We start from the raw sequence: 21,364 nt of genomic DNA, 5'->3' as shown, positions 1-21,364 counted from the left end.
TACATTTCTACATGTGACCACAAAAAGAAAGGAGGCTTGTTATCTATGTTATTTTATTTTTTCTTAAATACTTGGGAGATCATTTGATAAGAAATATGTCAAATAGTCGCCAAACAGTTACATCTTAAACAGAGCGATTTTCTGACAACACAAACAAATAGGACAGTTTCAGACAGGAAGTGATGTCCAGGAAGTAAAACATGGAAAGCGCCTCGACCCTCTTTCTTCTACTGCATGACATGTTTAAGATGGACGTAAGATAACAAACAGAAAACTTCATCTTACACGTTCAACGCGTAGTTTATTCAACACCCCCAATATAGCGTGCATCCCGTATCTAAACAACATTCCCATCGTGTTTGCTTCACCGCTGAAACTCGTCTCCGCTTGCTGTTTATGAAATGAGTGACGGCCCCGGGACAGGACTCACCTGTTGGTTACAGTTTCCACCAGTCAAAAGAGTTCACACTGCTGGACAGGTTTCAACGAGGCAACCGTAGTTACGTGGCTTCGTGAATCCACTCCCACTTCTAAGCCAACTCTGGAAATCTGAGTCCTGGGTGGAATGTTTTTTTTTTTCTTTTTCTGTCCCTGAAGCTCACTTCCTCCTTTAATACCGAAGCGCTGCAGGCTGAATGTTACTGCATCAACAGGCGCGGTGTGTCCCCGAGCGACGAGTCGGGAAAGGGGGAGTATAGTACACAGGGAAAGTTTTAGCAGTTTTAATTCGGGTCATCATGAGCGACTTGAACGTAAACGGGGCTCTGACTCGCAGAAGAAGGGCGACTCTTACAGCGGGGCGAGCGCTGAACGGGGATTCTGCAACGGGGACGGCGAGCCTGGTGGACGGCGACTCACGCCTCCACCACGGACAGAGGACACGGGAATGTCCCCTGGAGCGGTCCGCCGCAAAGAGCGAGGAAAAGAAACGCAGGGGTGAAGTTGGTGACCGACTGAGGTGAGAGAGACCACCTTAGAGAGAGCTGGACGCTTTCAGGCGTTTGTTTTTAACCTTTAACTACAGAGGATGCAGGAGGTACTTCTGCGGAGATAAGTTTGCTTCATAAATGTCGGAAGTGACTTCAAACTCCACGGGTGTCCAGCAGAAGTAGAATAAGTGGGCCTGGGTGGTCTGATGGACTTTAACACGTCCTCTCTTGACACGCACTTCTTATTTATTCAATGATACTTTGTCGTAAAGCTCCTATGAGATTTATATATTTTTATATATGAATCTAATAAAAATTCTACATACATCACATCACAAAAAGTAAACCTGCCTGTCTGCAGCAACTTTGTTTCTCTCATAGCTCATTAAACGTGAACTAATTCCGCCACACCAGACCACGTGACATAACACTGTTTCCAAAAACAACTTGACTAAATCCTTACCTTTATACTGCTTTACAACTTGCTAAATGGTGAACTGACAAAGTCCTCACTGTTAATTTTATTTAGCTACCACTCCCTTAAGGAATGGCGCAGAAGTTGTCTTTATGTTGTGTCATCCATTGTGCTGCATTAATGTGTTTTGTGAGTGGCAGATCTTGTTTGGCACCTGCTGTTGTAAGATGACCAGAAAGTGGTTTGACGTGGTGAAGCTAAAATCCCTTGTCTGAAACTTAATTAGGTCATATTTTATTTAGAAATGTAACCATGTAATTCTTGATTGTACACAATATAGAGGTCCTCAAGTCTGGAAGGTTGGTGTCCTGCAACCTTTAGATGTGTCTCTGCTTCAACATCGAGACAAATAAGGAGATCATAACTCTCTGGAGTTCTCTATGGCGAACTTGACTACATACTGAGAAGGGAATTCAGCCGATTGATTCTGGTGTGTGTGACAAAAACTGATGGATACATGCACAAATTTGAAGACCCCTGGTCTAGACTTTGATTAGGCCATTCCAACACATGGATAAACTTTGTTGCTGTAGCTTATGTGGCCATTGTCCTGCTGGACTGGGGACAGTCTCAAGTCTTTTGTTGTGTTTTAGGCTTGTCCTGTAGTCTGACAGTTTTTCTTCTCCAGACTGAATAAATGCATCCCCACAGCATGATTTTTTTGCCCATACCATGTTTCTCTGTGGGGATATAGAGTTCTGGGTAATATGCAGGTGCAGCATCCACAAACTGTGTCAACTACACAGGTTGTAGCAATGAGGATGTTCGATTTCTCTAATTCTCCATTCTTATAAGGACCCATTAAATAAATCAGGAAATCACTGAAAAGTTAGTATAGTTCAGTAACTCAATTCACTATACATATAAATTATAATACTCATAGATTGGTGTTTTCAAGCATTTAATTTAGTTAATTGTGTTTTTTATTGTGTACAGCTAATAAAAACACAACATTAAATATTAGAATATTACATCTGACCAATGAAAAAGGCAGAAATGACGGCTTAATGAAAAACATGTATTACCTGCTTGTAGCCTATTTGAATATGTATCTCAATGTATTGAACATGACTATTTTTTTATTGCCTGACCTTAAGTTTCTGTACTTTTGAAAGAGGTTCATAGAATGATTGTTTTATTTCATTGACTGATTTTTTTTTTAATAGAAACTTTTAATGCAGCATTTGCTGGCAATAGTTCCAGAAGTGATGGGTACCCAAAACAGTTTAAAAAAAAATATTTTCCTGTTTATTTTTTTAATGCAGATGTTTGTAAATTGCTGATATATTTTATGCAGTGATTAATGCTGACTTTTGAAATACTCAATCTGTAAAATGTGTTTTTAATTCCATAATGTGACACAGTAAACAAACTAATTGCACATTTTTCATGATGTTATTTGTTAGAGTCAGGTTTGTAGCAAAAGACTTGTGCAGCACAGTATTTTTAAATTATTACATGCTGCCTGTGGTTCTTGTTCAGTTCATTATTTTGCTCTCTACCAAATATGCCTGCACATCTGAGGATGCAGGGTAATGAGACACAAATGTCTCTTCTTCTCTTTAGTAATCAAACTTTGAAACACATTTTAATTTTACTCTAGACTCAGATGGATTTAAATTGCTCTTCTGCTCATCATCTTATTTGTTTGGTTGCTGTAGCTGTCACAAGGCACAGGAGTCTCTTTTGAGTTCTGCCAGTGGTTATAGGAACTACAGAGGAGTAATCAACTGGTGTGTGGTGATGCTGGTAAGTTTTTTTTGTTTGTTTTTTTATCTTCCCTCAAGTACTTTGGCATATACTACATTTAATATATTTCATGGGTACTGCTGCCACTTTTTACTGCTTATGAAATTATTGTGTCCGGTCATACAACCATTTTAGGTGCCAACATTTTCTAAATTCATAACCTATGAGTTTTCAGTTGGTGCTAAAAAATTATATTTCAAACAACTGACGGTCAGCTTCACGTTACTGAAGAATATGAACTTATATTTCTACTCAATCAGTTGCTAATTATTTCCTCTTTAGTCAGATTATATAACAATTGCTTCTATTGACATTTAAATGATACCTGAGTCTGTTTTTTTAATAAAAGCTGCTTTAATATTAGCTTTTAATAGTACTATATAGATAAGATGAAATTATTACAATGGGTAACATGAACAACATAAAAAAAGTACTTCACAATATTTGAAACTAGACTTGATTGTAATATTGAATAGAGAAAATATTCATTACAAAAATAATTAAAGCAGCAAATATATTTTCTGCTCCCAGGTCAATAAATAATACAGATACATTTGTGTTTCTTTCAGTTACTTGAATATATTAAAGCTTCGATTTCTTACCATTTTCTTCTACTGCCATTTTGATTTAATACAAAATCAGAAAAAAGTTCAAGGCATATGCTAATGAGGATAATTTGTACATGTGTACTGCCTCTCAAAAAACTTGCTGCTCATTTTTGTTCTTCTTTATGAGTCAAAGTGTTAAGAAAAAGAAATATTGAACTAGCCACAGTGGAATGAGTAAGTCAGACCAGAAAACCAGTTTTCAGAAGGAAAAGCCTCACAGGTTTTTCTCTGTATTTGTAATCTGTATTACTGCGAAACAATTTGAAACTGTGACAGTGTTTTTTGTTTTCTTTTTTTCCCTGATGTTCTGTGTTTTGCTACAGGTCCTGAATAATGCTCGTCTCTTTTTAGAAAACATTTTAAAGTGAGTATGTTTAAAAAACTTTAAGATAACTTTTAAAGTTGTTTAGGAGTTTTTTTAAACAACTTTTTTGTTGTATTTTTATCTGATGAAATGAGGATTTCCATCTGACTATAGTCTCACAAATGTCATTGAATAACTACTTGATATGTAATTGTCTTAATGTATTTTTCAAATATTTGTGTTGCTCTTAAACAAGATCCTTTTCATCCTGGAAGTACAGATATATTTATTATAATAATTAAAACAATTGAGAGTCAGTTTTGTGCTATGAAACTTTACCTGTTAACTCATTAACAAAACTCACTGGAGCTCTGAATTCACTGCTGCTGTCAGAAGTGGAATCATTTGGTGTTTTTAAAGTCAGTGCTTCAAACTCTCAGTACAGGAATTATTTAAAGTACTTAATTATTTAAAGCTCTCAGTTTTAATCATTTAAATATTGTATGTTTCTCACAGCAATGGAGACACTGTTATTTCAAACATTTCTTTTCATATTCTTCCAGGTATGGTATTCTTGTGGACCCCATTCAAGTGATTTCCTTGTTTCTGAATGACCCGTACAGCTGGCCTGCAGTGTGCTTGTTGATTGGTAGGTTAATATTTAATATTATTGTTTCCCAAACATCTTTAAAGACGAATGCATTTTCTTTGGCAATCTTTTTGTACATTTAATATTGTTGAAAAACAAAGCAGAGTTTCTGGCAGGTTCACAAAATATGCAAAATACATTTTCTAAGTATGTCACTGTTTGAAAACTAAATTAAGACTTATGTATCTGTGTGGGGAAACGAGATCCAGATACTGGTTTTGTATTTCAAAATTTTGTATGTGAGTCTTGGGTCACCAAACCAATAGGTGGCTTGAAGAGTAGTTTGTTGAATGTCTGACATTATGAAGGGGAAAAATCTGAGGAATTTCCTACAGAAAGATTTGTTGTGTTTTGACACCATCTTTGAAATTACTTTCAGTCATAGACACATTCTCTGAAGGATTTGGTGAACTCTTTCAGATCACCATAGCTGAGAAACTTTTCATCACACAGGTCTGTTGAGCAAGTGGATGAATGCATGAGGTAACCTCAGCAACAGTAGGTGAAATATGAGTCTTCACAAAAGAAAAAGAGAGAGAGAGACTTCTGCTAGAGGAACATAGCAAAGTTTTTTTTAAGCAAAATCATATGTCTGAGCTTTTGTTGACTATGGTAATTAGAGACAAAGAGTCGATGATTCAATCATTCAGAAATAAAAGGAGGAATTTAACTCTAGATTTACTGCATTGCAGTTTATTAATGAGTTTTAGTAGTCCTTGCAAAATAATTTTTTAAAATTCTGCTGTTAATAATAATCGTGTTTTTTATTTGTGTAGGCCACTGACACATTTCTTACCCAACTAGACATGAATAGTTTTGTACTTGAAGACAATGGAAAACAGATTGAGGTATGAAGAGTCATAGTTATGGTTGGAGGAGGCACCTAATACAGTCAGGAGATGTTGGATTCCTAAGCTTGGGAACTTTGCTGCATACCTTCCTTCTTCTCTGTCTTACAATTTAAGAGCCACTGGCATTACAAAGATCTATGAAAAGATCTGTCTTTCTTTATTAATGACTTTTTATTCTTGCTGTCTTTTAAATCTGTGTATGTGTCACCAATGATTTCAACCACCTTGTAATGACAAGCAAACATGCACAGCTTGTAGTGTTACCCAAGATGCAGGAGGCACATAAGCTTTTAAGATAAAGCAAAACAGAGTGAAAAAGAAAAGAAAAAATGAGTACAGCAAATCTAACTAATGTAGTAGCTAAGGGAGCAAGAAGGGCATCTAAGAGTCTGTTGCAGGGTTGTTGTATTGATTACTAATGTATATAATTGGAAAATTATTCTGTCAAACTTCCAAGACAAATTAGTAGTCATTTATAATGATTCAGTGGTTCAACTACTGAATAAAGCATGGGTGCAAAAACTAATCAAACAAATGTATACGTTACATGTAGCATGAATTATGTTTTGGGGCCACAGTGAGATTATTTAAGTCTTTTCTTTATAGTTGGGGAAAAATATATTGTGTCTAAAGCATTTTATTAAATTCCTCTCTTCCTCAAGTAGTGCAGTGAGTTCAGCCTCATGTAGAACTTACCTTCTTTGCAGCAGCACACAGGTGCATGCTGTGCACTGCTGCAGTTTCTTCCATATTTATCCTTATGTTACATTGCAGTGAAGGTCTGCAGCAGTGCAGCTCGCAGTGTCTCTAGTGGGACAATCATCTGCCCTATATACTAACACTGGTACTCTCCTGCAGAGAGGGGGGGAGGGAGATGGGTTGTGAGCAACAGAAACTGGAAAGGAGAGGTAAGAGTGGAATGAGGGAAGTGTTTAATGGAAGACTAAATTAAGTGAGTGAAGACAGATGGAGGGCTATGAAAAAGGAAAAGGGGTAAGAGATGGAAAAAGAAGAGATAAAATTCTGCATCAAGACAGGAAAAGAGCTTGAAGAGAAGGGAAAATAGATGGAGGTAAGGCAAATGACTGCAGAGACGGAGGGTAAAGAGACAGGTGAGAATTGGAGTTTCTTAACAGTAGCATGGACAGGAGCAAAGCTCATTCTCCCACAGGGACACCGAGAGTCACTGCAGAAGCTTACACACACATTTTAACTCTCAAATGATGGTGCCTGCCAGCAAAATGGATAAAGTTTGCAAAGCCAGCCTTAAAAAGTTTTACATGTATGGAAGTGGCTTATTAGGGGGATCAGCTTTTTTCATTGCTCTGCAAATGTGTTGCTCTGAAAATACCACACCCAACACGTTTTACACGTAGGAGCTAGACAAGTTATTACAGTTACAGACTTAAATATTTCACTCCAATTATAGGTATCTAACAGTTATTTGTGTTGTGTTCTTTTGCGCAAGAATTATATAGGTTCATTTTATTTGGCTTCAAACAATCCTGTTACAAGCTTTATTTTTGTTATTTTATTACAATGTCATTGAATACATTCTTAAAAATGTGATGTAATAATAATGTTTTATGTGACCTTATATTATTTAAATGTACTTTAATCTGCAGTTCTACACATCTGCATTTATTAACATTGGTGTATTAGAATAATTCTTTATTTGTATTATTTGATCAGTCAATTCAATCAATTTTCAGGGAAAGATTTAAGTCTAACATAAAGTGAGGCATTTACTAAAGACAAACTGATGATCTATCTCCTTTCATAACAAAAGTAATTACCGATATCTACTTTTGTTTACTTGCTTAACAAAGTAAATATCAGTGTGTTACAAAAGTGGCGCACTTTGATATTTAATTTCAAGTTCAAAAGTTCTTTATTTCTCCTTCACTCAATTTAATATTCCGCTAAACACTTCCTTTAGACATCTGTTTTGTTTTAAAGGCATCAAATACAAAGCTTTCAAACGCATATATAGAAACACTACAGTGCATCATATACAAAGTGTGTCATAACAAAGGTCCCAAAGATAAACTAGAATAGAGTTTCCAGCATTAACATTTATATCATTAAGTTGAAACCAAATTAATAAATAAATTGTATAAAATTTGCATCACAAGCTCTCTCAATAGCTTGCTCTGTATTTTGGCCATTCTTTCAACCAGAACTAGTGTAACTGAGACAGCCAATGCTTGTCTGTAGGCATCATTGCTGTCAACAGAATTTCTGTGGAACTGAAATCAGGGCTTTGTGTAGGCCACTCAAAAACTTTGACCAATGTTCGTAAACACTTTTGGTTGTATGCTTATGGTTAGTGTCTGTTTGGAAGACCAATTCACACAAAATTTTCAACTTCTTGGCTGTTGTGTTAAGGTGTTACATCTAAATATTGTAATTTCCTCATGATACTTCCACCTCTGTACTTCAGAATGAAAAGATGGCTGCTGTAAATAAGTCTGCTTTCTCTAATCTGCCGTGCATTTCTTCAGTGACCCCTCAAAGATTCAACATGTTTGAGTGACTTCTTTTTTCAGCTCCAGATGACACTACAAAAATATGTTATCATTCCATATAGGCCTGCTACAATCAGCTGTCATTTGTATAATGGGAGCTACTCAGGATCGTTCTTAACATGATTGGATAATTGTCATTACTGATTGGATCCACCTGTATGTCAGGCACTTCTCAGGAAGGCATTTGCTTGTGTTCTTCTTTTATAGATGTGATCTGTGCTCTGTGTGCATATTTTGCTTCGAACCAGCACATACTTTTTATTAAGAAGTAACAAAAGCTTTTAGGCCTTTATTAATGATTATACTATAGATTGGTCTGTTTAATTATAATGGTGTAGAAATTAACTGAGAGAGATAAATCACTAATTGCAAACAATTGTGTGAAAATTAATCATGTACCAAAACAATTATGGCTGCTTTTTGTGTTGGTTTCAAAAAAGAAAAAAGCTTATTCCTTTATGCTAATGTGCAAAACTGAGTGTCTTTGCTCTCTGGGTTTTAAGCCTAAAGGTGTAAATAGTAATAAAGTGGGTCTCCGACCTTTGACACTTGTTTTGGTTTGTGTCTGTTAGAAAACTGCATGATGAATCCTTGATGGACAGGGATTTAAACAGCCATCCATCGCTCCCTGCTGGTTAAAATTATATTCTTTCTCCCTAACAACAGTGTCTTTTTTTGTGAATTTGGTTTAGTTATTCAGGATTTGAATAAGTCTTTTAAAAAATATTTAATACAATGTGTTAAAAAACAATTTCAGACATTACAAAAACAAAACAACTTCTGTTTATTTTAAACCAATGTCAGTGGGTCTTGACTGCATTGTTTTCTAAATGTGTTTCAGTGTCCAATGTGTTTATTCTGGTGGCTCTCTACACTGAAAGGCAGCTGTCGAAGGTGAGCAAAGAAACTCTATACGCTTCTGAACATTACAGTTTTGTTTATTGTAATTGAAATATGGAAGTCAGAGCTTCTCTATTCTGCAGAAAAAAAATATTAAGACAAGCTGGCTGACTAGCTGATCTCCCTATTTGCATCGGCACATGTTAAATGGCAAACTGTAAAAATAAATAATTTTTCACCATTTGTGTTCAGTTCACTTCTTGGTTGAGTTAGGCTCTGTCTCTTTGGTATCATTGTGGAATATTTTCGGTTTTTCACTCAAAAATCTAAGTAGGCCAGCATTTTTACAAGCGTTATCAGTTCAAAAGTTTATAATATTCATTTTTACCTCCCAATATCAAAGCTGTAACAAAAAATAAAAAGTTTAAAGCAGTTTTTTCATGTAGCGATGCTTAGAAATTTTACAATAATTTGACTTTTTTAAGATTTGATTTAAAAGTGCTTAAATTTCTATTTTTCTTTTTTAACCAGGGTTCATTTAGTGAATTTGCTGGATTTCTGGCCCACTGCGTTAATTTAACAATCCTACTAACATTTCCTGCTGCCATGGTGCTGTGGGTTCCCTCCATGACGTCAGGTAAATGTTTCTCACTACTATCTTAACAAAGACAAATGATGTTAAACAAAACCAAATTGTTATCTAGTTGTTTAGATCGGTAAACAAAACTCTATTCTATCCCTACAAAGAACCGGTTAACATTGATGGCCTGTTAAAAGGTATTTCCCAGAACAAGTCGTAATTGAAGTCGGTTAGCAGCAGTAATGAACCAGTTGGTCATACCTGGATTGTTTCCAGTTGGCTGCAAAGACAAGAGCAGGTCAAGAGGAGATGGAGGAAAGGAAATGAAATGAAAAGAGAACAGATGAGAACATGAGACTTGCCAAAGGGGGCGTGGCTTGTAGCGTAAGGTCATCCAAGGGTCTCTCCATTATGACTTAATCAGACGGCTTGACATCAACATTGGCTGTTTTCCATAAACCATGCAATAACACAATGGGTAGGATTGTTCTGTACAACAGGAAAATGGACAGCATGTTTTTTTATTTTCTCAAATATTTTTTACAACTATGATAACTCTGGAGTTGCCTAAAATGAATTCGGGCACCTTTTTTACATCCCCAAACATGATGCTGCCATACTTCTGTGTAGCGATGGTGTTCTCAGGCATGCAAGCTTGCCCTGTTTCCTCTCAAAGTATATCAAAATTACGGCAAAGATTTATCTTTTAAGGGCATTGGATCACAGGACATTGTGACTGATCGCAGTTTTCTGGCTGCTCTCCGGTTACTGATCTGCCAATTCCCGAATATAGCAAGAAAGTCACAGGCTTGGTAACAGTGGCGTGACTATTGTTAACTTCAAATGTGCAGTCATGACCTGGTGGGTGGGCCTGTCACTCAAACCTCTCTCATGGTAGAGCAAAGAAGGACAGTGGTTGATTTTTAGATTAAATCACTGGATAAGATCAGCTTCCCATGCAAGAATTGGTCGATCTCCCAATAAATGTCTTTGTGTCATTGTCATTTGAAAACTGTAATGTGGTGTCTTGTTTTACCTGGATATTGCAATATATTTTGTATATGCTTGCAGAGTGCAACTGTGAAGGTATTCTATGAAAGGCAAAGTTGTGAAACTTGAACAGATAAATATTTCGCAGAGATTTGCACATTTGGATTTTTCTGCATCCCAAATCTGTAACCAATTTGACACAAACTAGAGTATGCAGTTCTGTAAGTGTTGCATTAGTGCAAAGTTTAGTTTTCTAGATTTTACTATTGCTCTTGCAACTTTACCTGAGTCAATAAACATACTTGAAACTAAGTCTCCTTGTAAAAGCCATTTATATTTGGTCCCCCGATAAATCACTGGTTTAAGACTTTGTTCGCTGTCACGTTGGGTGGCATTCTTTTCTGTTTTTCCTCTCATCTGTTCTCTCCCTGGGAGGTGAAGGAGCGAGGGAGTCGCTCCATCTGTCTGTAAGTTCTCCCATCTCTGCTGCTGCTGTGCACACAGGAAGGGCAGTGGCAGAGGGCAGGTGTGTGTGCAGATATCTGTGTGTGTTTGGTGTATACTGTATTTTCATGTCACAATTTGGGTGAGTCTACCTCCATCATCTCTGGGTTCAATCTGATCCCATTTATTTTGTGTTTAAGTGAATGCTTGACTTTTTTTGCTCCATATTGAAGGACGTCTTGTAATTTATTGGGGAAACTAGATAATGATAATGATTTGTTTTCAATGGTTTCTACAGATATTGTCATCATTAGTGTGCCTTGCAATGACATTAACCGCATTATGTTTTGAAAATAAGAAATGAAAAAATTGAAGCACATTTTTGGGATTGTTTTGAAAAAAATAACATGACTGGTACTGAGAACCACTGACGTTATTCTCATAATAACTCTGAACGCAAGGTTCTTCTCACAAGGATACAAGAAGGCTTTAAGGTAGCAGGAGGGTTAATATGAGCACCCCTGACTTGAAATATTAACTAGAATGAAAAATTTGAGGATACCCATTTCTCAATGTTTACATCATGACACACCATTATAACTATGAGTTATAATGTTATACCATTGATAAGAACAAATCCATATACTGTTTAATTTAAAAGATTTACTAAAACTAAGTGATAATCGGACTCAATAACATTAACGAATTTATTAAAGAGTTGCTGTTTATTAAGAGTGTGTGACTTGTATCTTAGTTCATGAGATATTGTTTAAAACAAGTCTTTCAACTAAATACTTCTCAAATAAGATGTTAAAAAATGCAGTTTTTGTTGCTTTTTTTTTTTTACATGTAATGATGAAGTAGGTTGGATTATTGTTCTTATTAATCTCAAGAAACACGTTTGGACTTGTATGTATTATTTGAGGCATTGCTCTGAGAATAATAATTTGGAAACCTCTGGTGATTTCTTTTGATTTGAGTGGGTGACTGAGAGACAAACTACTGGCTCCTCTGGGATATTTTCCCATTCGAGCTTTGCCCCCGCTGTGTGTTCATGATCACAATCTACAGTTGCTGATTTGGACACGGTCTCACTGTTTAGAGGCCACACTGAGCTGCAGAGGCAGATGGTTAATGGATAAGATCTGTTATGGTTTGATGCCAGGTGTAGTGCAGACCTCCTCTTTGCACTGATGGCACAACAGGAGCGATTTTATTTGTGTTTTTCTGGTGGCACATGAGCATCTGTTTGTTCTGTGACCAGCACTGTCTCATTTTGCAAAACGTATGGTGGCTATTGATAAAGCGGAAGGAGAAAAAACTTCTATTTGTGTGCTCTAAAATGACTGGAAATGTCTGTTTATCTACTTTGAAATCAGTTTTGCCTTAATAACCAGTACTCACAAATTACAATCATAATAAACGTGTTTTCCGTCTCCATTTTTTAAATTCTACCTTCATTCTCAAATGTTCTTTTTTTTTTTTGCCTGTGTCCTGACTCCCTTTGTTATTTTTTTTTACCAAACCATGATTGAGCATATGTATGTTCATGCTGCAACTTTTTTAGGAGAGTTACTTTGGTGTCTCACACTACTTTTTCTCTTCACTTCCTGTCAGTTGGTGGTGCAATTGCACTTGGCATTTACACAATCCTCTTCCTGAAGCTGTATTCATATAAGGATGTGAACTTGTGGTGCAGGGAACTGAGCACTGCCAAGGCCAAAAAACTGTCAAGGTCACTGTCTTGTAAGTCATTCATATACATGTATGCTGTGTGTCTTTTGGAGTCCTCAAAAGTTAGACATATAATATTATATCGATCATATAAGTTATATTTCAGCCTCTTCCCAAATGTATTTTTATATTGTAGCTCACAATGTCACAGTGACATCTACTGGTAAATTGTGTAACCAAAATTACAGTCTTATTTCTTTTTATTTGATAAAATGTTGGATTTAATGAAAAGTATGCTCAATGCCTGCTGAAAGATCATTTTCAAAAGTTGCTTCTAATCTGACAAACTTAATCAAAATGCATATTGTAATTCTTGAAAATGAAGTAGAAAAATATGGAATATCTTGAAAATACCGGATTATATGTACAAAGTGCAATCATATCAACATTATTAATGAAAAGAGCCATTTCATTTCTTCTAAAAATAAATTTTGCATAAAGCCACATTTTATACTTGACTCTTTATTATAAATATATAGACGGTATGGTCTTAGAATATGACAGCTGTTTTTCCATAGCATGTATTGTGAGGAAAATTAAATGAGCCTGGTTTGCTATTACTACATGTACTTAAAATTAAGCAAAAATAAGCAGCAACAAAAAACAATTAAAAAAAATTGCACCTAGAAGGCATCAATGGATAGTAATCATCATCTTTCGACATTAGCAGACCATTGTTGACATTTCCCATAAAAATGCATAAAAACCTACAGAAGAATATTTAAAACGGTCTTTTCTCGTTGTCTCTAATTTCTATTCCCTTTTTGTTCTCAACTATTATAAACCACATGGGCTCTTGAGCTGCAGATTGCAGACCCCTGACCTGAACTCTGTCGTACTGTCTGATGCAGGTCCTTCATCACAGCAGTTTAAAGGAGGCGAACAGAAAGTGTGCTACCCTGGCAACCTTACAATCAAAGGTAATGAAATGCATTGCACTGCAAACTATTTCACTAATGTTTGTGTGGAATGCTTCTCTTTGTCACGTTTTCTGACCTCTCCACCAAATTTGCAGATATGTACTATTTTGTCTTTGCTCCGACTTTGTGTTATGAGCTCAACTTCCCTCGATCTCCTAAAATCCGCATTCAGTTCTTGCTAAGGAGGCTGTTTGAGATGGTAAGACAATGTTTTGCTATGTTGAGCATCTGTCCAGTATATTAGACAAACGTACAGTTCATAAAGTCACAATATTTTAATGATGAATTGAGGTGAGATATTTAATATTCTCAGTAAATATTAAAAATAAATGTTTATTTACTACTTGGGTTTTTTTCTGTCCCTGGTTGTAGACTTTAAGAATCCTATAAAGCTAATGCTTGACCAAAGACATAAAAATAAGCATAAAGTTTTTATTTTCATGTTTCAAGTTTTGGAAAAATAAGATAAATTATGGTAGAACATTTGTTTTCCCAGAGTCTTTTGCATCTTTTAATTGTTTTGCTTTCTTTCCTGTATTATTGATGCTTTACATTCTCTGTGTCTTATACATATATTTTTTTCAGTATTTTTTTTTATTATTATTGTTAAAATCTGTTTTTCACCAATTAGCACTAACTAAATTTTTTCTCCCTTCAGCTGTTTTTCATCCAGCTTTTGGTTTTTCTGACCCAACAGGTACAGTCTGATTCGTATTACTGTTTTGATTTACTCAGAATTAAAGTACAATCAAAACCTGAACTTTTAAAAGTGTTATATCATGTACTAGGATCTGATTGGATTTATCTGCTTTATATTTCTTTTAATTAATTAAAATTCTTTTAAATTTATCGAAACATTTCTTTTTGTATCAGTGGATGGTCCCCATCATTCAAAGTTCAATGAAGCCTCTTGAAGTAAGAAAACTAAATCATTGATTTTAACTCTCACTTTTGCTAACACTGCAAATTTTTAAGTGAGCTTTGAATCTCCACCAGGACATGGATCTGTCCCTGATGACTGAGAGACTTTTACGATTAGCTGTAAGTAAAGTCATTTCAGAAATAAATTAAGGTGGTAAAATGTTGGCTTTTGTTGTCTCCACATCTGCAAATCTCAAATATTTGCGAGATTCACAACAGTCCATAAATTTTAGCATGTATATTATTATTTTTATGTTTGCTTATGTGAGCATTTACTTTGCCTTTCAGGTCCCTAATCACTTATTATGGCTGATGTTTTTCTACTGGTTCTTTCACTCATCTATGAATTTCACGGCCGAGCTGCTGCGCTTCGGTGACAGACGGTTTTACAATGACTGGTGGTAGGTTTATTTGTGTCTGTATATTGTTACTGAATTTTATTGGCGCTTGCAAGCTGTGTGTCATGGACCAGGAGGATTTGTCCTGTTCTGACTGTCGGTGCTACGATCTGTCCGCATGTTAATGGGAATAATTCATGTGAATTGATGTTGAAGATGGATTAAATTATTTTTATTTGTAGGCCTGTCACATTAATCAATAAATCAATTAATCACATGTTAATTTTAAACAAACTCAATCATTTCCATTGGCATGATTTATTGCTTATCTCTTTTTTTCTCTTTTCTTCCAAAAACTGGATGATAAAAGTCTTCAGTTTGGCACATTGGTCTAAACGAGCCCTTTTTTTGATGGACAATTTGAAATTAATTAATTTGAAATTAATTTTATTTGTCGTTTTGTTTATTTGGGGTATTTAAAATGTCTTTTGGTTCCAGTATTAAATATTTATTAGAATTTAAAGGTTTTTTTATGACTATCCCTAATCTCTAGTGTAGAAAAGCCTAAACCTACTGATACTAGTTTTAGTATTTTAGTCTTCTCCCCTCTGTTACAGTGTTCAGACTGAATATAGTGGTAGTTACATAACCCAGTGAAGCCTCTCTATGGTGCATTAACTGATTGAAAAAAGATTTTAATATTTTATTTCTGAAGAGCTTGTTGCCTGTCAAACTTTAAAACTGATCTGTTCTGTCAAAAACTATTTAATCTTTCACTTAATCACAGTATGGATGTTCTTTTATTGCTCAGGTTTTATTCACAGTTCTAAAACCTGTTTTAGGAGATTTTAATTCTTAATTTTTTCCTCCAGGAATTCTGAGTCAGTGACTTATTTCTGGCAGAACTGGAACATTCCTGTACACAAGTGGTGTCTACGGTAAATCATCTTCAGAGCCAAACATATTCTTACCAATATACACTTAATCCTTGGATAGACCTCGCAATGAAGAAAGGATAAATGCATTTTTTCTAATGTTTAAGTGCAATTTATCAAATAATTAAAGGTATTTTCCTTTGTCTGTTTCACTTTGTAAACAGGGAATGAGTGTGTTAAAATTCTAACTTTTCACATTTATTTATTTTCAGTCAGTTGCAACAGACTAAAAATAAACTATGGCAGTATTTGTTTATCTCTGTGTCTGTTCCTCTATTAGTCATTTTTACAAGCCTCTGCTGAGAAAAGGATTCAGTAAAATGGTCAGCCAGTCAGCTGTCTTCTTCCTGTCAGCGTTCTTCCATGAGGTAAGACAATCAGTCTACATGCCTCCTTCTACTTATGCAGAATATTATGTAGCACACACAAATACAACTGGAGCATAGATGTGATGCACATGTTCCACTGATGTTTCCTCCCTCGGTTCTTGCTTCAGTACCTGGTCAGTGTCCCCCTCAGGATGTTCAGACTCTGGGCTTTCACAGGCATGATGGCACAGGTGAGAAACCAGATGTATTTCCAAACAAACACTTATTTTTTTAAAGATTAAACAAAGATGAATATTCTTAATCCAGTGGCAGTACTGTATTGATTTATTTAGCTATTCAGTACATTACAGTAAAGCCAAGTTAATTATAATCAGTATTGCTGATGCAGGAGCTTCGGTATGATTCACTCAAAGTAGAAGCATAATTGCCTTTATTCACAAGGTGGCACAATTTGCTCCATTTTTCCATCTTCCTCACTTTCTTTTACATCATGAAAGAACAATAATAACAATCATTTATCAAGTGATATCAGGAATAGAATATTTGATGTTTGTCATCCCTTAACACTAAGTATCTGACTTTGTGTCACACTACTAAATAAATATAAATGTTAGCAGCCTACTTTATAGGCTTTTAAAAATTTAGTACATTGTTTCAAAATTCATTGTGACCGATGTGTCTTATTATTCATTGAGTTTGGGATTTTATTATACTTGAAGAGCAAGATAAAAGCATTTCTGATTGATGGGAGCCAACATCTAAAAGATTCTCCTTGGAAAAATAACACAGCACTTTTTAGCAGATGTTGGACTTCAGTTCCAGTCTATTTCTGTTTTTGGCTTAAAAATTTAGGTGAATGGTCAATAATTAAGTATTACTAGTTTACTTTTGCTTTTTTTTTTTCTTTTCCTTTTTTTAACCATACCAGAAACTGTAGTGCTCCATTTAAAATCAAATAGTGACTGCTGAGAATTTGCCAAAGAAGAAATTAGAAAAAGCGGAAATGATGCAGTGATTTACATAAAAATAAAAATCTGCTCTGACCTGTGAGTGTGCTCTAGCAGTATCCTGAACAGTTTATTGAATAACATCTTCCCCAACCCGGCCAGATCCAAATGCCTTGACAGAACCAAGGGATTTTTTAGTAATTTGATCACTGAGTTATTTAAGTTTCGGTTCTACTTAGCCTTACAATGCAGACTGCCGAAGGAAAATAAAATTAATTGTTGGTCAGTAAGACACAATGACCATTTATTCCTTTCAACCTCTCAGCTTCCATTAGCATGGCTTGTTGGCCGCTTCCTGCGAGGTAACTATGGCAATGCTGCAGTGTGGATGTCCCTCATCATTGGCCAGCCATTTGCTGTTTTGATGTACGTCCACGACTACTACGTGATGCACTACGGCAATGGAGCAGACTAATACATACACAAACCAGTGTTGCTCGGACATCGTTTTTTTTTTTCCTGATCTCCTCCTTGTGACTCTCCTGGATGAACAAACACATAAACGGTACTAATACACAGCAGTGAACTAATATCACAGGCTACATCTCAGGATAATCTCAGCAGAGTTTTTTTTTAATGATCATGTCATGTTTACGTAAAACGTCTTGTAAAGTTTACAGATGATAAAGAATTTAATAACATTAAATAAATCATGAAGGAACACTCTAACTATAGCAGGGCCATAGAAGAACTGCTAACTGCAGCTTCATACTCAGGTGATCGGTACTTTAGTGTCTTGTTAGAACATATGAGTGGGGGCCAAAACCTCTAGTGTATGCAGAACTTATATTTCAGTGCAGGAAGATATAATTTTGTTAATATCTTTGTGATGTTAATTTGATTCTCTGGCTTTGTAATTACTGAGGAAAATGTATTTCCATCTATCCATCCATTGTAAGGAGGAATGATTGTATGGGGTAGGATTCTGTTGCCTTTCTGTTTTGGGATTTTTTTTTTCACCAGTTTTGTAAAATGAACAGTGCTGCAAAACCTGTTGATTGTGAGATTTATATTATTATTATTTTTTTAACCAAAAGTGCCATCTGAAAACATGTCTAGAGTATTCTAAATCGTTATTTGTTAATCTTGTGGACTATATTTTTAAACCATGTCATATGAAATAAATCTGTAAAGAAACTGGAGGGAACATTTTATTTCAAATTGTTGTATTTTTATTCACTTAGTGGTTATGTAGCGTAATTTGTAAGGAGCAGATTTGTCTATTGGAATGTAACGGAACTGTAAACATACTTTTCATGGCTTTTTTTTAATGGAAATCATATGAAAGTGAAGATGTGCAATGGGTTTTGAATTTTAAGAACCTTGGATTTATTAAAAAGTTTTTTTTTTTTTTTTTGTTTTTGTTTTTTAAAAACTGCAACAGGATTCAGTCCGTGTAGATGTTCACCTCCTGGATGATAACCACTCAGCCTGAGCTGCAATAGAGTGGTTTAAATCAAAGTATAGCAATATTACTGAATGTATTACTGAATGTTCTAGCTAAAGTGCAGACCCAAATCCAAATGAGAATCTGTTGAAAGACTTGAAAATAGCCGTTCCATGACATTTCCCTCCCAGTCAGACACAGCTTTAAATATTTTGCAAAAAATGATGGTCAGAAGTTGATAAGAGTATTAGATTCATACTCCTAGAGACTAACAATTGTAATTCTCTGCAAGGAAAGTTTTTTGTACGTTTTATTGACTTGGGTATAAAAAAACATGCCACACATTCGGTTTAAAAAAATAAATGTAGAATTTTATTATTTAAAATTGTACTTTGTTTCTAATGAAGCCCATTGTTGCTGCAAAGTGACAAAATGTGAAATGTTATTTATGGTGGGATAATATTTATAGCTACTGAGTGAGTCAAATAAAATAAAAACTCACTATCTTTAGACGAAGTAGCTGGAAGTTCACAAGTTTGATATAAGACATTTTCTGTGATTTGGCAGCTTATAAGTTTAAATATAAACAGTGACAAACAATTTCATCTCCCTGTGTTGGAGGGCCACAAAATCAGGTCACATTCTGCTGCTGGTTTAGTTATTCAGAGGGGTGAGAACAGAGCTGCGAACCTGCACTTTGTCAGGTTGACAGAGAATTAAACAGCAACTCTGTGAGAAGCCACAAAGTATCATCAGACATTTGTGTGCTTTATGAAATGTTAACAGTCGTTAATAAGGATTAGTTCACTGATGTAAAAGACATGACTTTAGAAGATGCACAATGCACAGACTGGTTTCTTGTTAAAAATCCGAATGCTGATATCGTAGATGTAAATGAAAAAAAATCTCATCTCCACTGGGAAAGTCATGTGATGTGATGGCTCACATTTCTTTTCTGGAAGAGGAGCATTCTTTTTGATTTTTAAGAGAGTGAATGTTACCCGAGCAAGTAATCAGTTCATCAGTCATTTTACTGCCAAAATAATAGAGGAAAAAAGCCAGGATGGCCACTCTTCTCTCTTATTCTGTCACTCATTTGAGTAAAAAAACCACAAACATCTGAGGTAAATGCCCATCTTTAAATATATGTATTAAGTCATATAAGCAGGTGTGTTTTCCTATCTTAGTTCTATGTCTGTTCCTGTCTTTCTTTTTGTCCCCGTCCTGGGTAACAGGTTGATCCATGGATCTTCTTCAGACATCTGTTATTCCGGATCTTTCCCAGAAACGCTGACAGGTTATGAGTAATGATGATCCTCTTGCCAGGAAACCAGGAGACACAAATCCGTCTCATTTCTCAAGATGGATGTATTCATTGGTTCAGGGACAATTTACGGTGGCAATGTAAAACTCATATATATATATATATATATATATATATATATATATATATATATATATATATATATATATATATATATATATATATATAGGCCCACGTAAACATAAAACATCTTGCAAACCAGTTGTTTCACTTGCATTTCAGATTTAAATACCTTGAATTTATTTTTATACTAAAATCAATCCAATATTAAATTCTTTACTACGTTTTTTTTTTCTTACGTTATAGCAAGCTGTCTCTGTAGTCTTATTAGGAAGCAGTCACTTCAGCTGGGCCAGCACTTTAGTGACTTAGAGAAAAACATGGTTTAAAACTGCTTGTTAAGGGCTAATTTTAAGCATTTATGGAAAACGTTACATTGAATGTTCATTTTTTTATTGTAGTTGTCAGCTATAGTCACAACAGGCTAGAAATAACATGTGTAAAATAAATGTGACCTTTACTGCAGTTGAATAATATCAGGAAAAGGTCACCACTGTTCTCTATCAGTGAGCCTTCATTAAAATCCTCATCATTGTGTGTAGTGGAGTGATAAACACTGGTCTTCACCAAGCCTTATTTCCACAGTTCCATGTTAAAAGTTTTAATCATTACTCTGACTTTAGGCATGGACACATTCACAAAGGTTGGCAGCTTCTTATGAAAACACATTCCTTTCTAGCTTGGCATTCACTGTGTGTTTTCTTGGTTATACAGGACAGTGTAAGCTCTTTACATTTTTCATAAAAATACTTAAATCATTTTTAATGTACAAGAAATGCCAGGGATTCCAATAAGTGTGGCACCACAGATTCTGCCCAGATTTTGCCCTTTCCAGTAAGATTTTTGTAGTTTTATTAGTGTCAGCTTTTACTACTTCAATGAAAGATCAACTTACAAGAGATCGCAATAAACACATCAAGAGCGTTATATAATTTTAGCCCTGCTCTCTGAAAAAGTACTTGTGCAAAACTGCACAAATTGTTGCTCTGTTATTTCTTTGTTGCTCAAATTACAATACCTAAAATATATTCCCTACAAAAACGAATCATACTTAATTGGAAATATCACAAAAGCAAAAGAAAAAAAAAAACGTCGACTATGAACACATTTTTTTTTAACACATTTTTTTTTAAATTACTTTTATGTTTGTGTGTTTTCAGTCTGCTTTTTAAAAACCTTGACGTCATTTATTGTTCTTTGTAAAGCTACGCTTCAACAACGGTTACGCTTACATTGTGTGTGTGTGCATTGTGAACATGTCTATCCAGAATATAAACACTACAGAGACTTCCTGTCTCAGCACCAGAGGGCTGCTTCAGAATTTGAGGAAGAAAAATGAGAAGGCAGGGACACTGAGAGAGACCAGAGACTAAAAATGATGCTAAAACCAGAGGGAACAGAGGAAAAGCAGAAAATAGCAGTAAAATGAGCGAGACTCAAATTAAGAATCTAAGGCAGAAGC

The 21,364-nt window shown here is 35.2% G+C and overlaps 1 protein-coding gene across 1 annotated transcript; it reads left to right on the top strand.

Annotated features, from left to right (window-relative positions):
- The first annotated feature begins 209 nt into the window (after positions 1–209).
- Positions 210–18,482, top strand: dgat1b (diacylglycerol O-acyltransferase 1b). The gene is made up of 17 exons (XM_055047915.1): positions 210–958; positions 3,066–3,153; positions 4,085–4,125; positions 4,629–4,714; positions 8,935–8,987; positions 9,465–9,570; positions 12,565–12,693; positions 13,533–13,601; positions 13,697–13,800; positions 14,260–14,298; positions 14,475–14,516; positions 14,598–14,642; positions 14,811–14,923; positions 15,733–15,798; positions 16,076–16,163; positions 16,292–16,354; positions 17,397–18,482. Exons 1-17 carry the CDS (start codon positions 738–740, stop codon positions 17,544–17,546), a joined length of 1,503 nt encoding a protein of 500 aa, XP_054903890.1. The 5' UTR covers positions 210–737; the 3' UTR covers positions 17,547–18,482.
- Positions 18,483–21,364: the final 2,882 nt, after the last annotated feature.

The sequence above is a fragment of the Poeciliopsis prolifica genome, unplaced genomic scaffold, assembly GCF_027474105.1.
Source record: "Poeciliopsis prolifica strain line A6 unplaced genomic scaffold, Auburn_PproV2 SCAFFOLD026, whole genome shotgun sequence".
Classification (NCBI taxonomy): Eukaryota; Metazoa; Chordata; class Actinopteri; order Cyprinodontiformes; family Poeciliidae; genus Poeciliopsis; species Poeciliopsis prolifica.
This window is presented reverse-complemented; position numbering and strand designations above follow the sequence as displayed.

What these genes read in the sequence shown, in the direction of transcription:
- dgat1b (XM_055047915.1), top strand. Translation starts at nt 738, where the DNA reads ATGAGCGACTTGAACGTAAACGGGGCTCTGACTCGCAGAAGAAGGGCG. An exon ending in ACTGGTGTGTGGTGATGCTG is followed by an intron (nt 3,154 to 4,084) that starts GTAAGTTTTTTT and finishes GTTTTGCTACAG; the next exon opens with GTCCTGAATAATGCTCGTCT. An exon ending in GGTTCCCTCCATGACGTCAG is followed by an intron (nt 9,571 to 12,564) that starts GTAAATGTTTCT and finishes ACTTCCTGTCAG; the next exon opens with TTGGTGGTGCAATTGCACTT.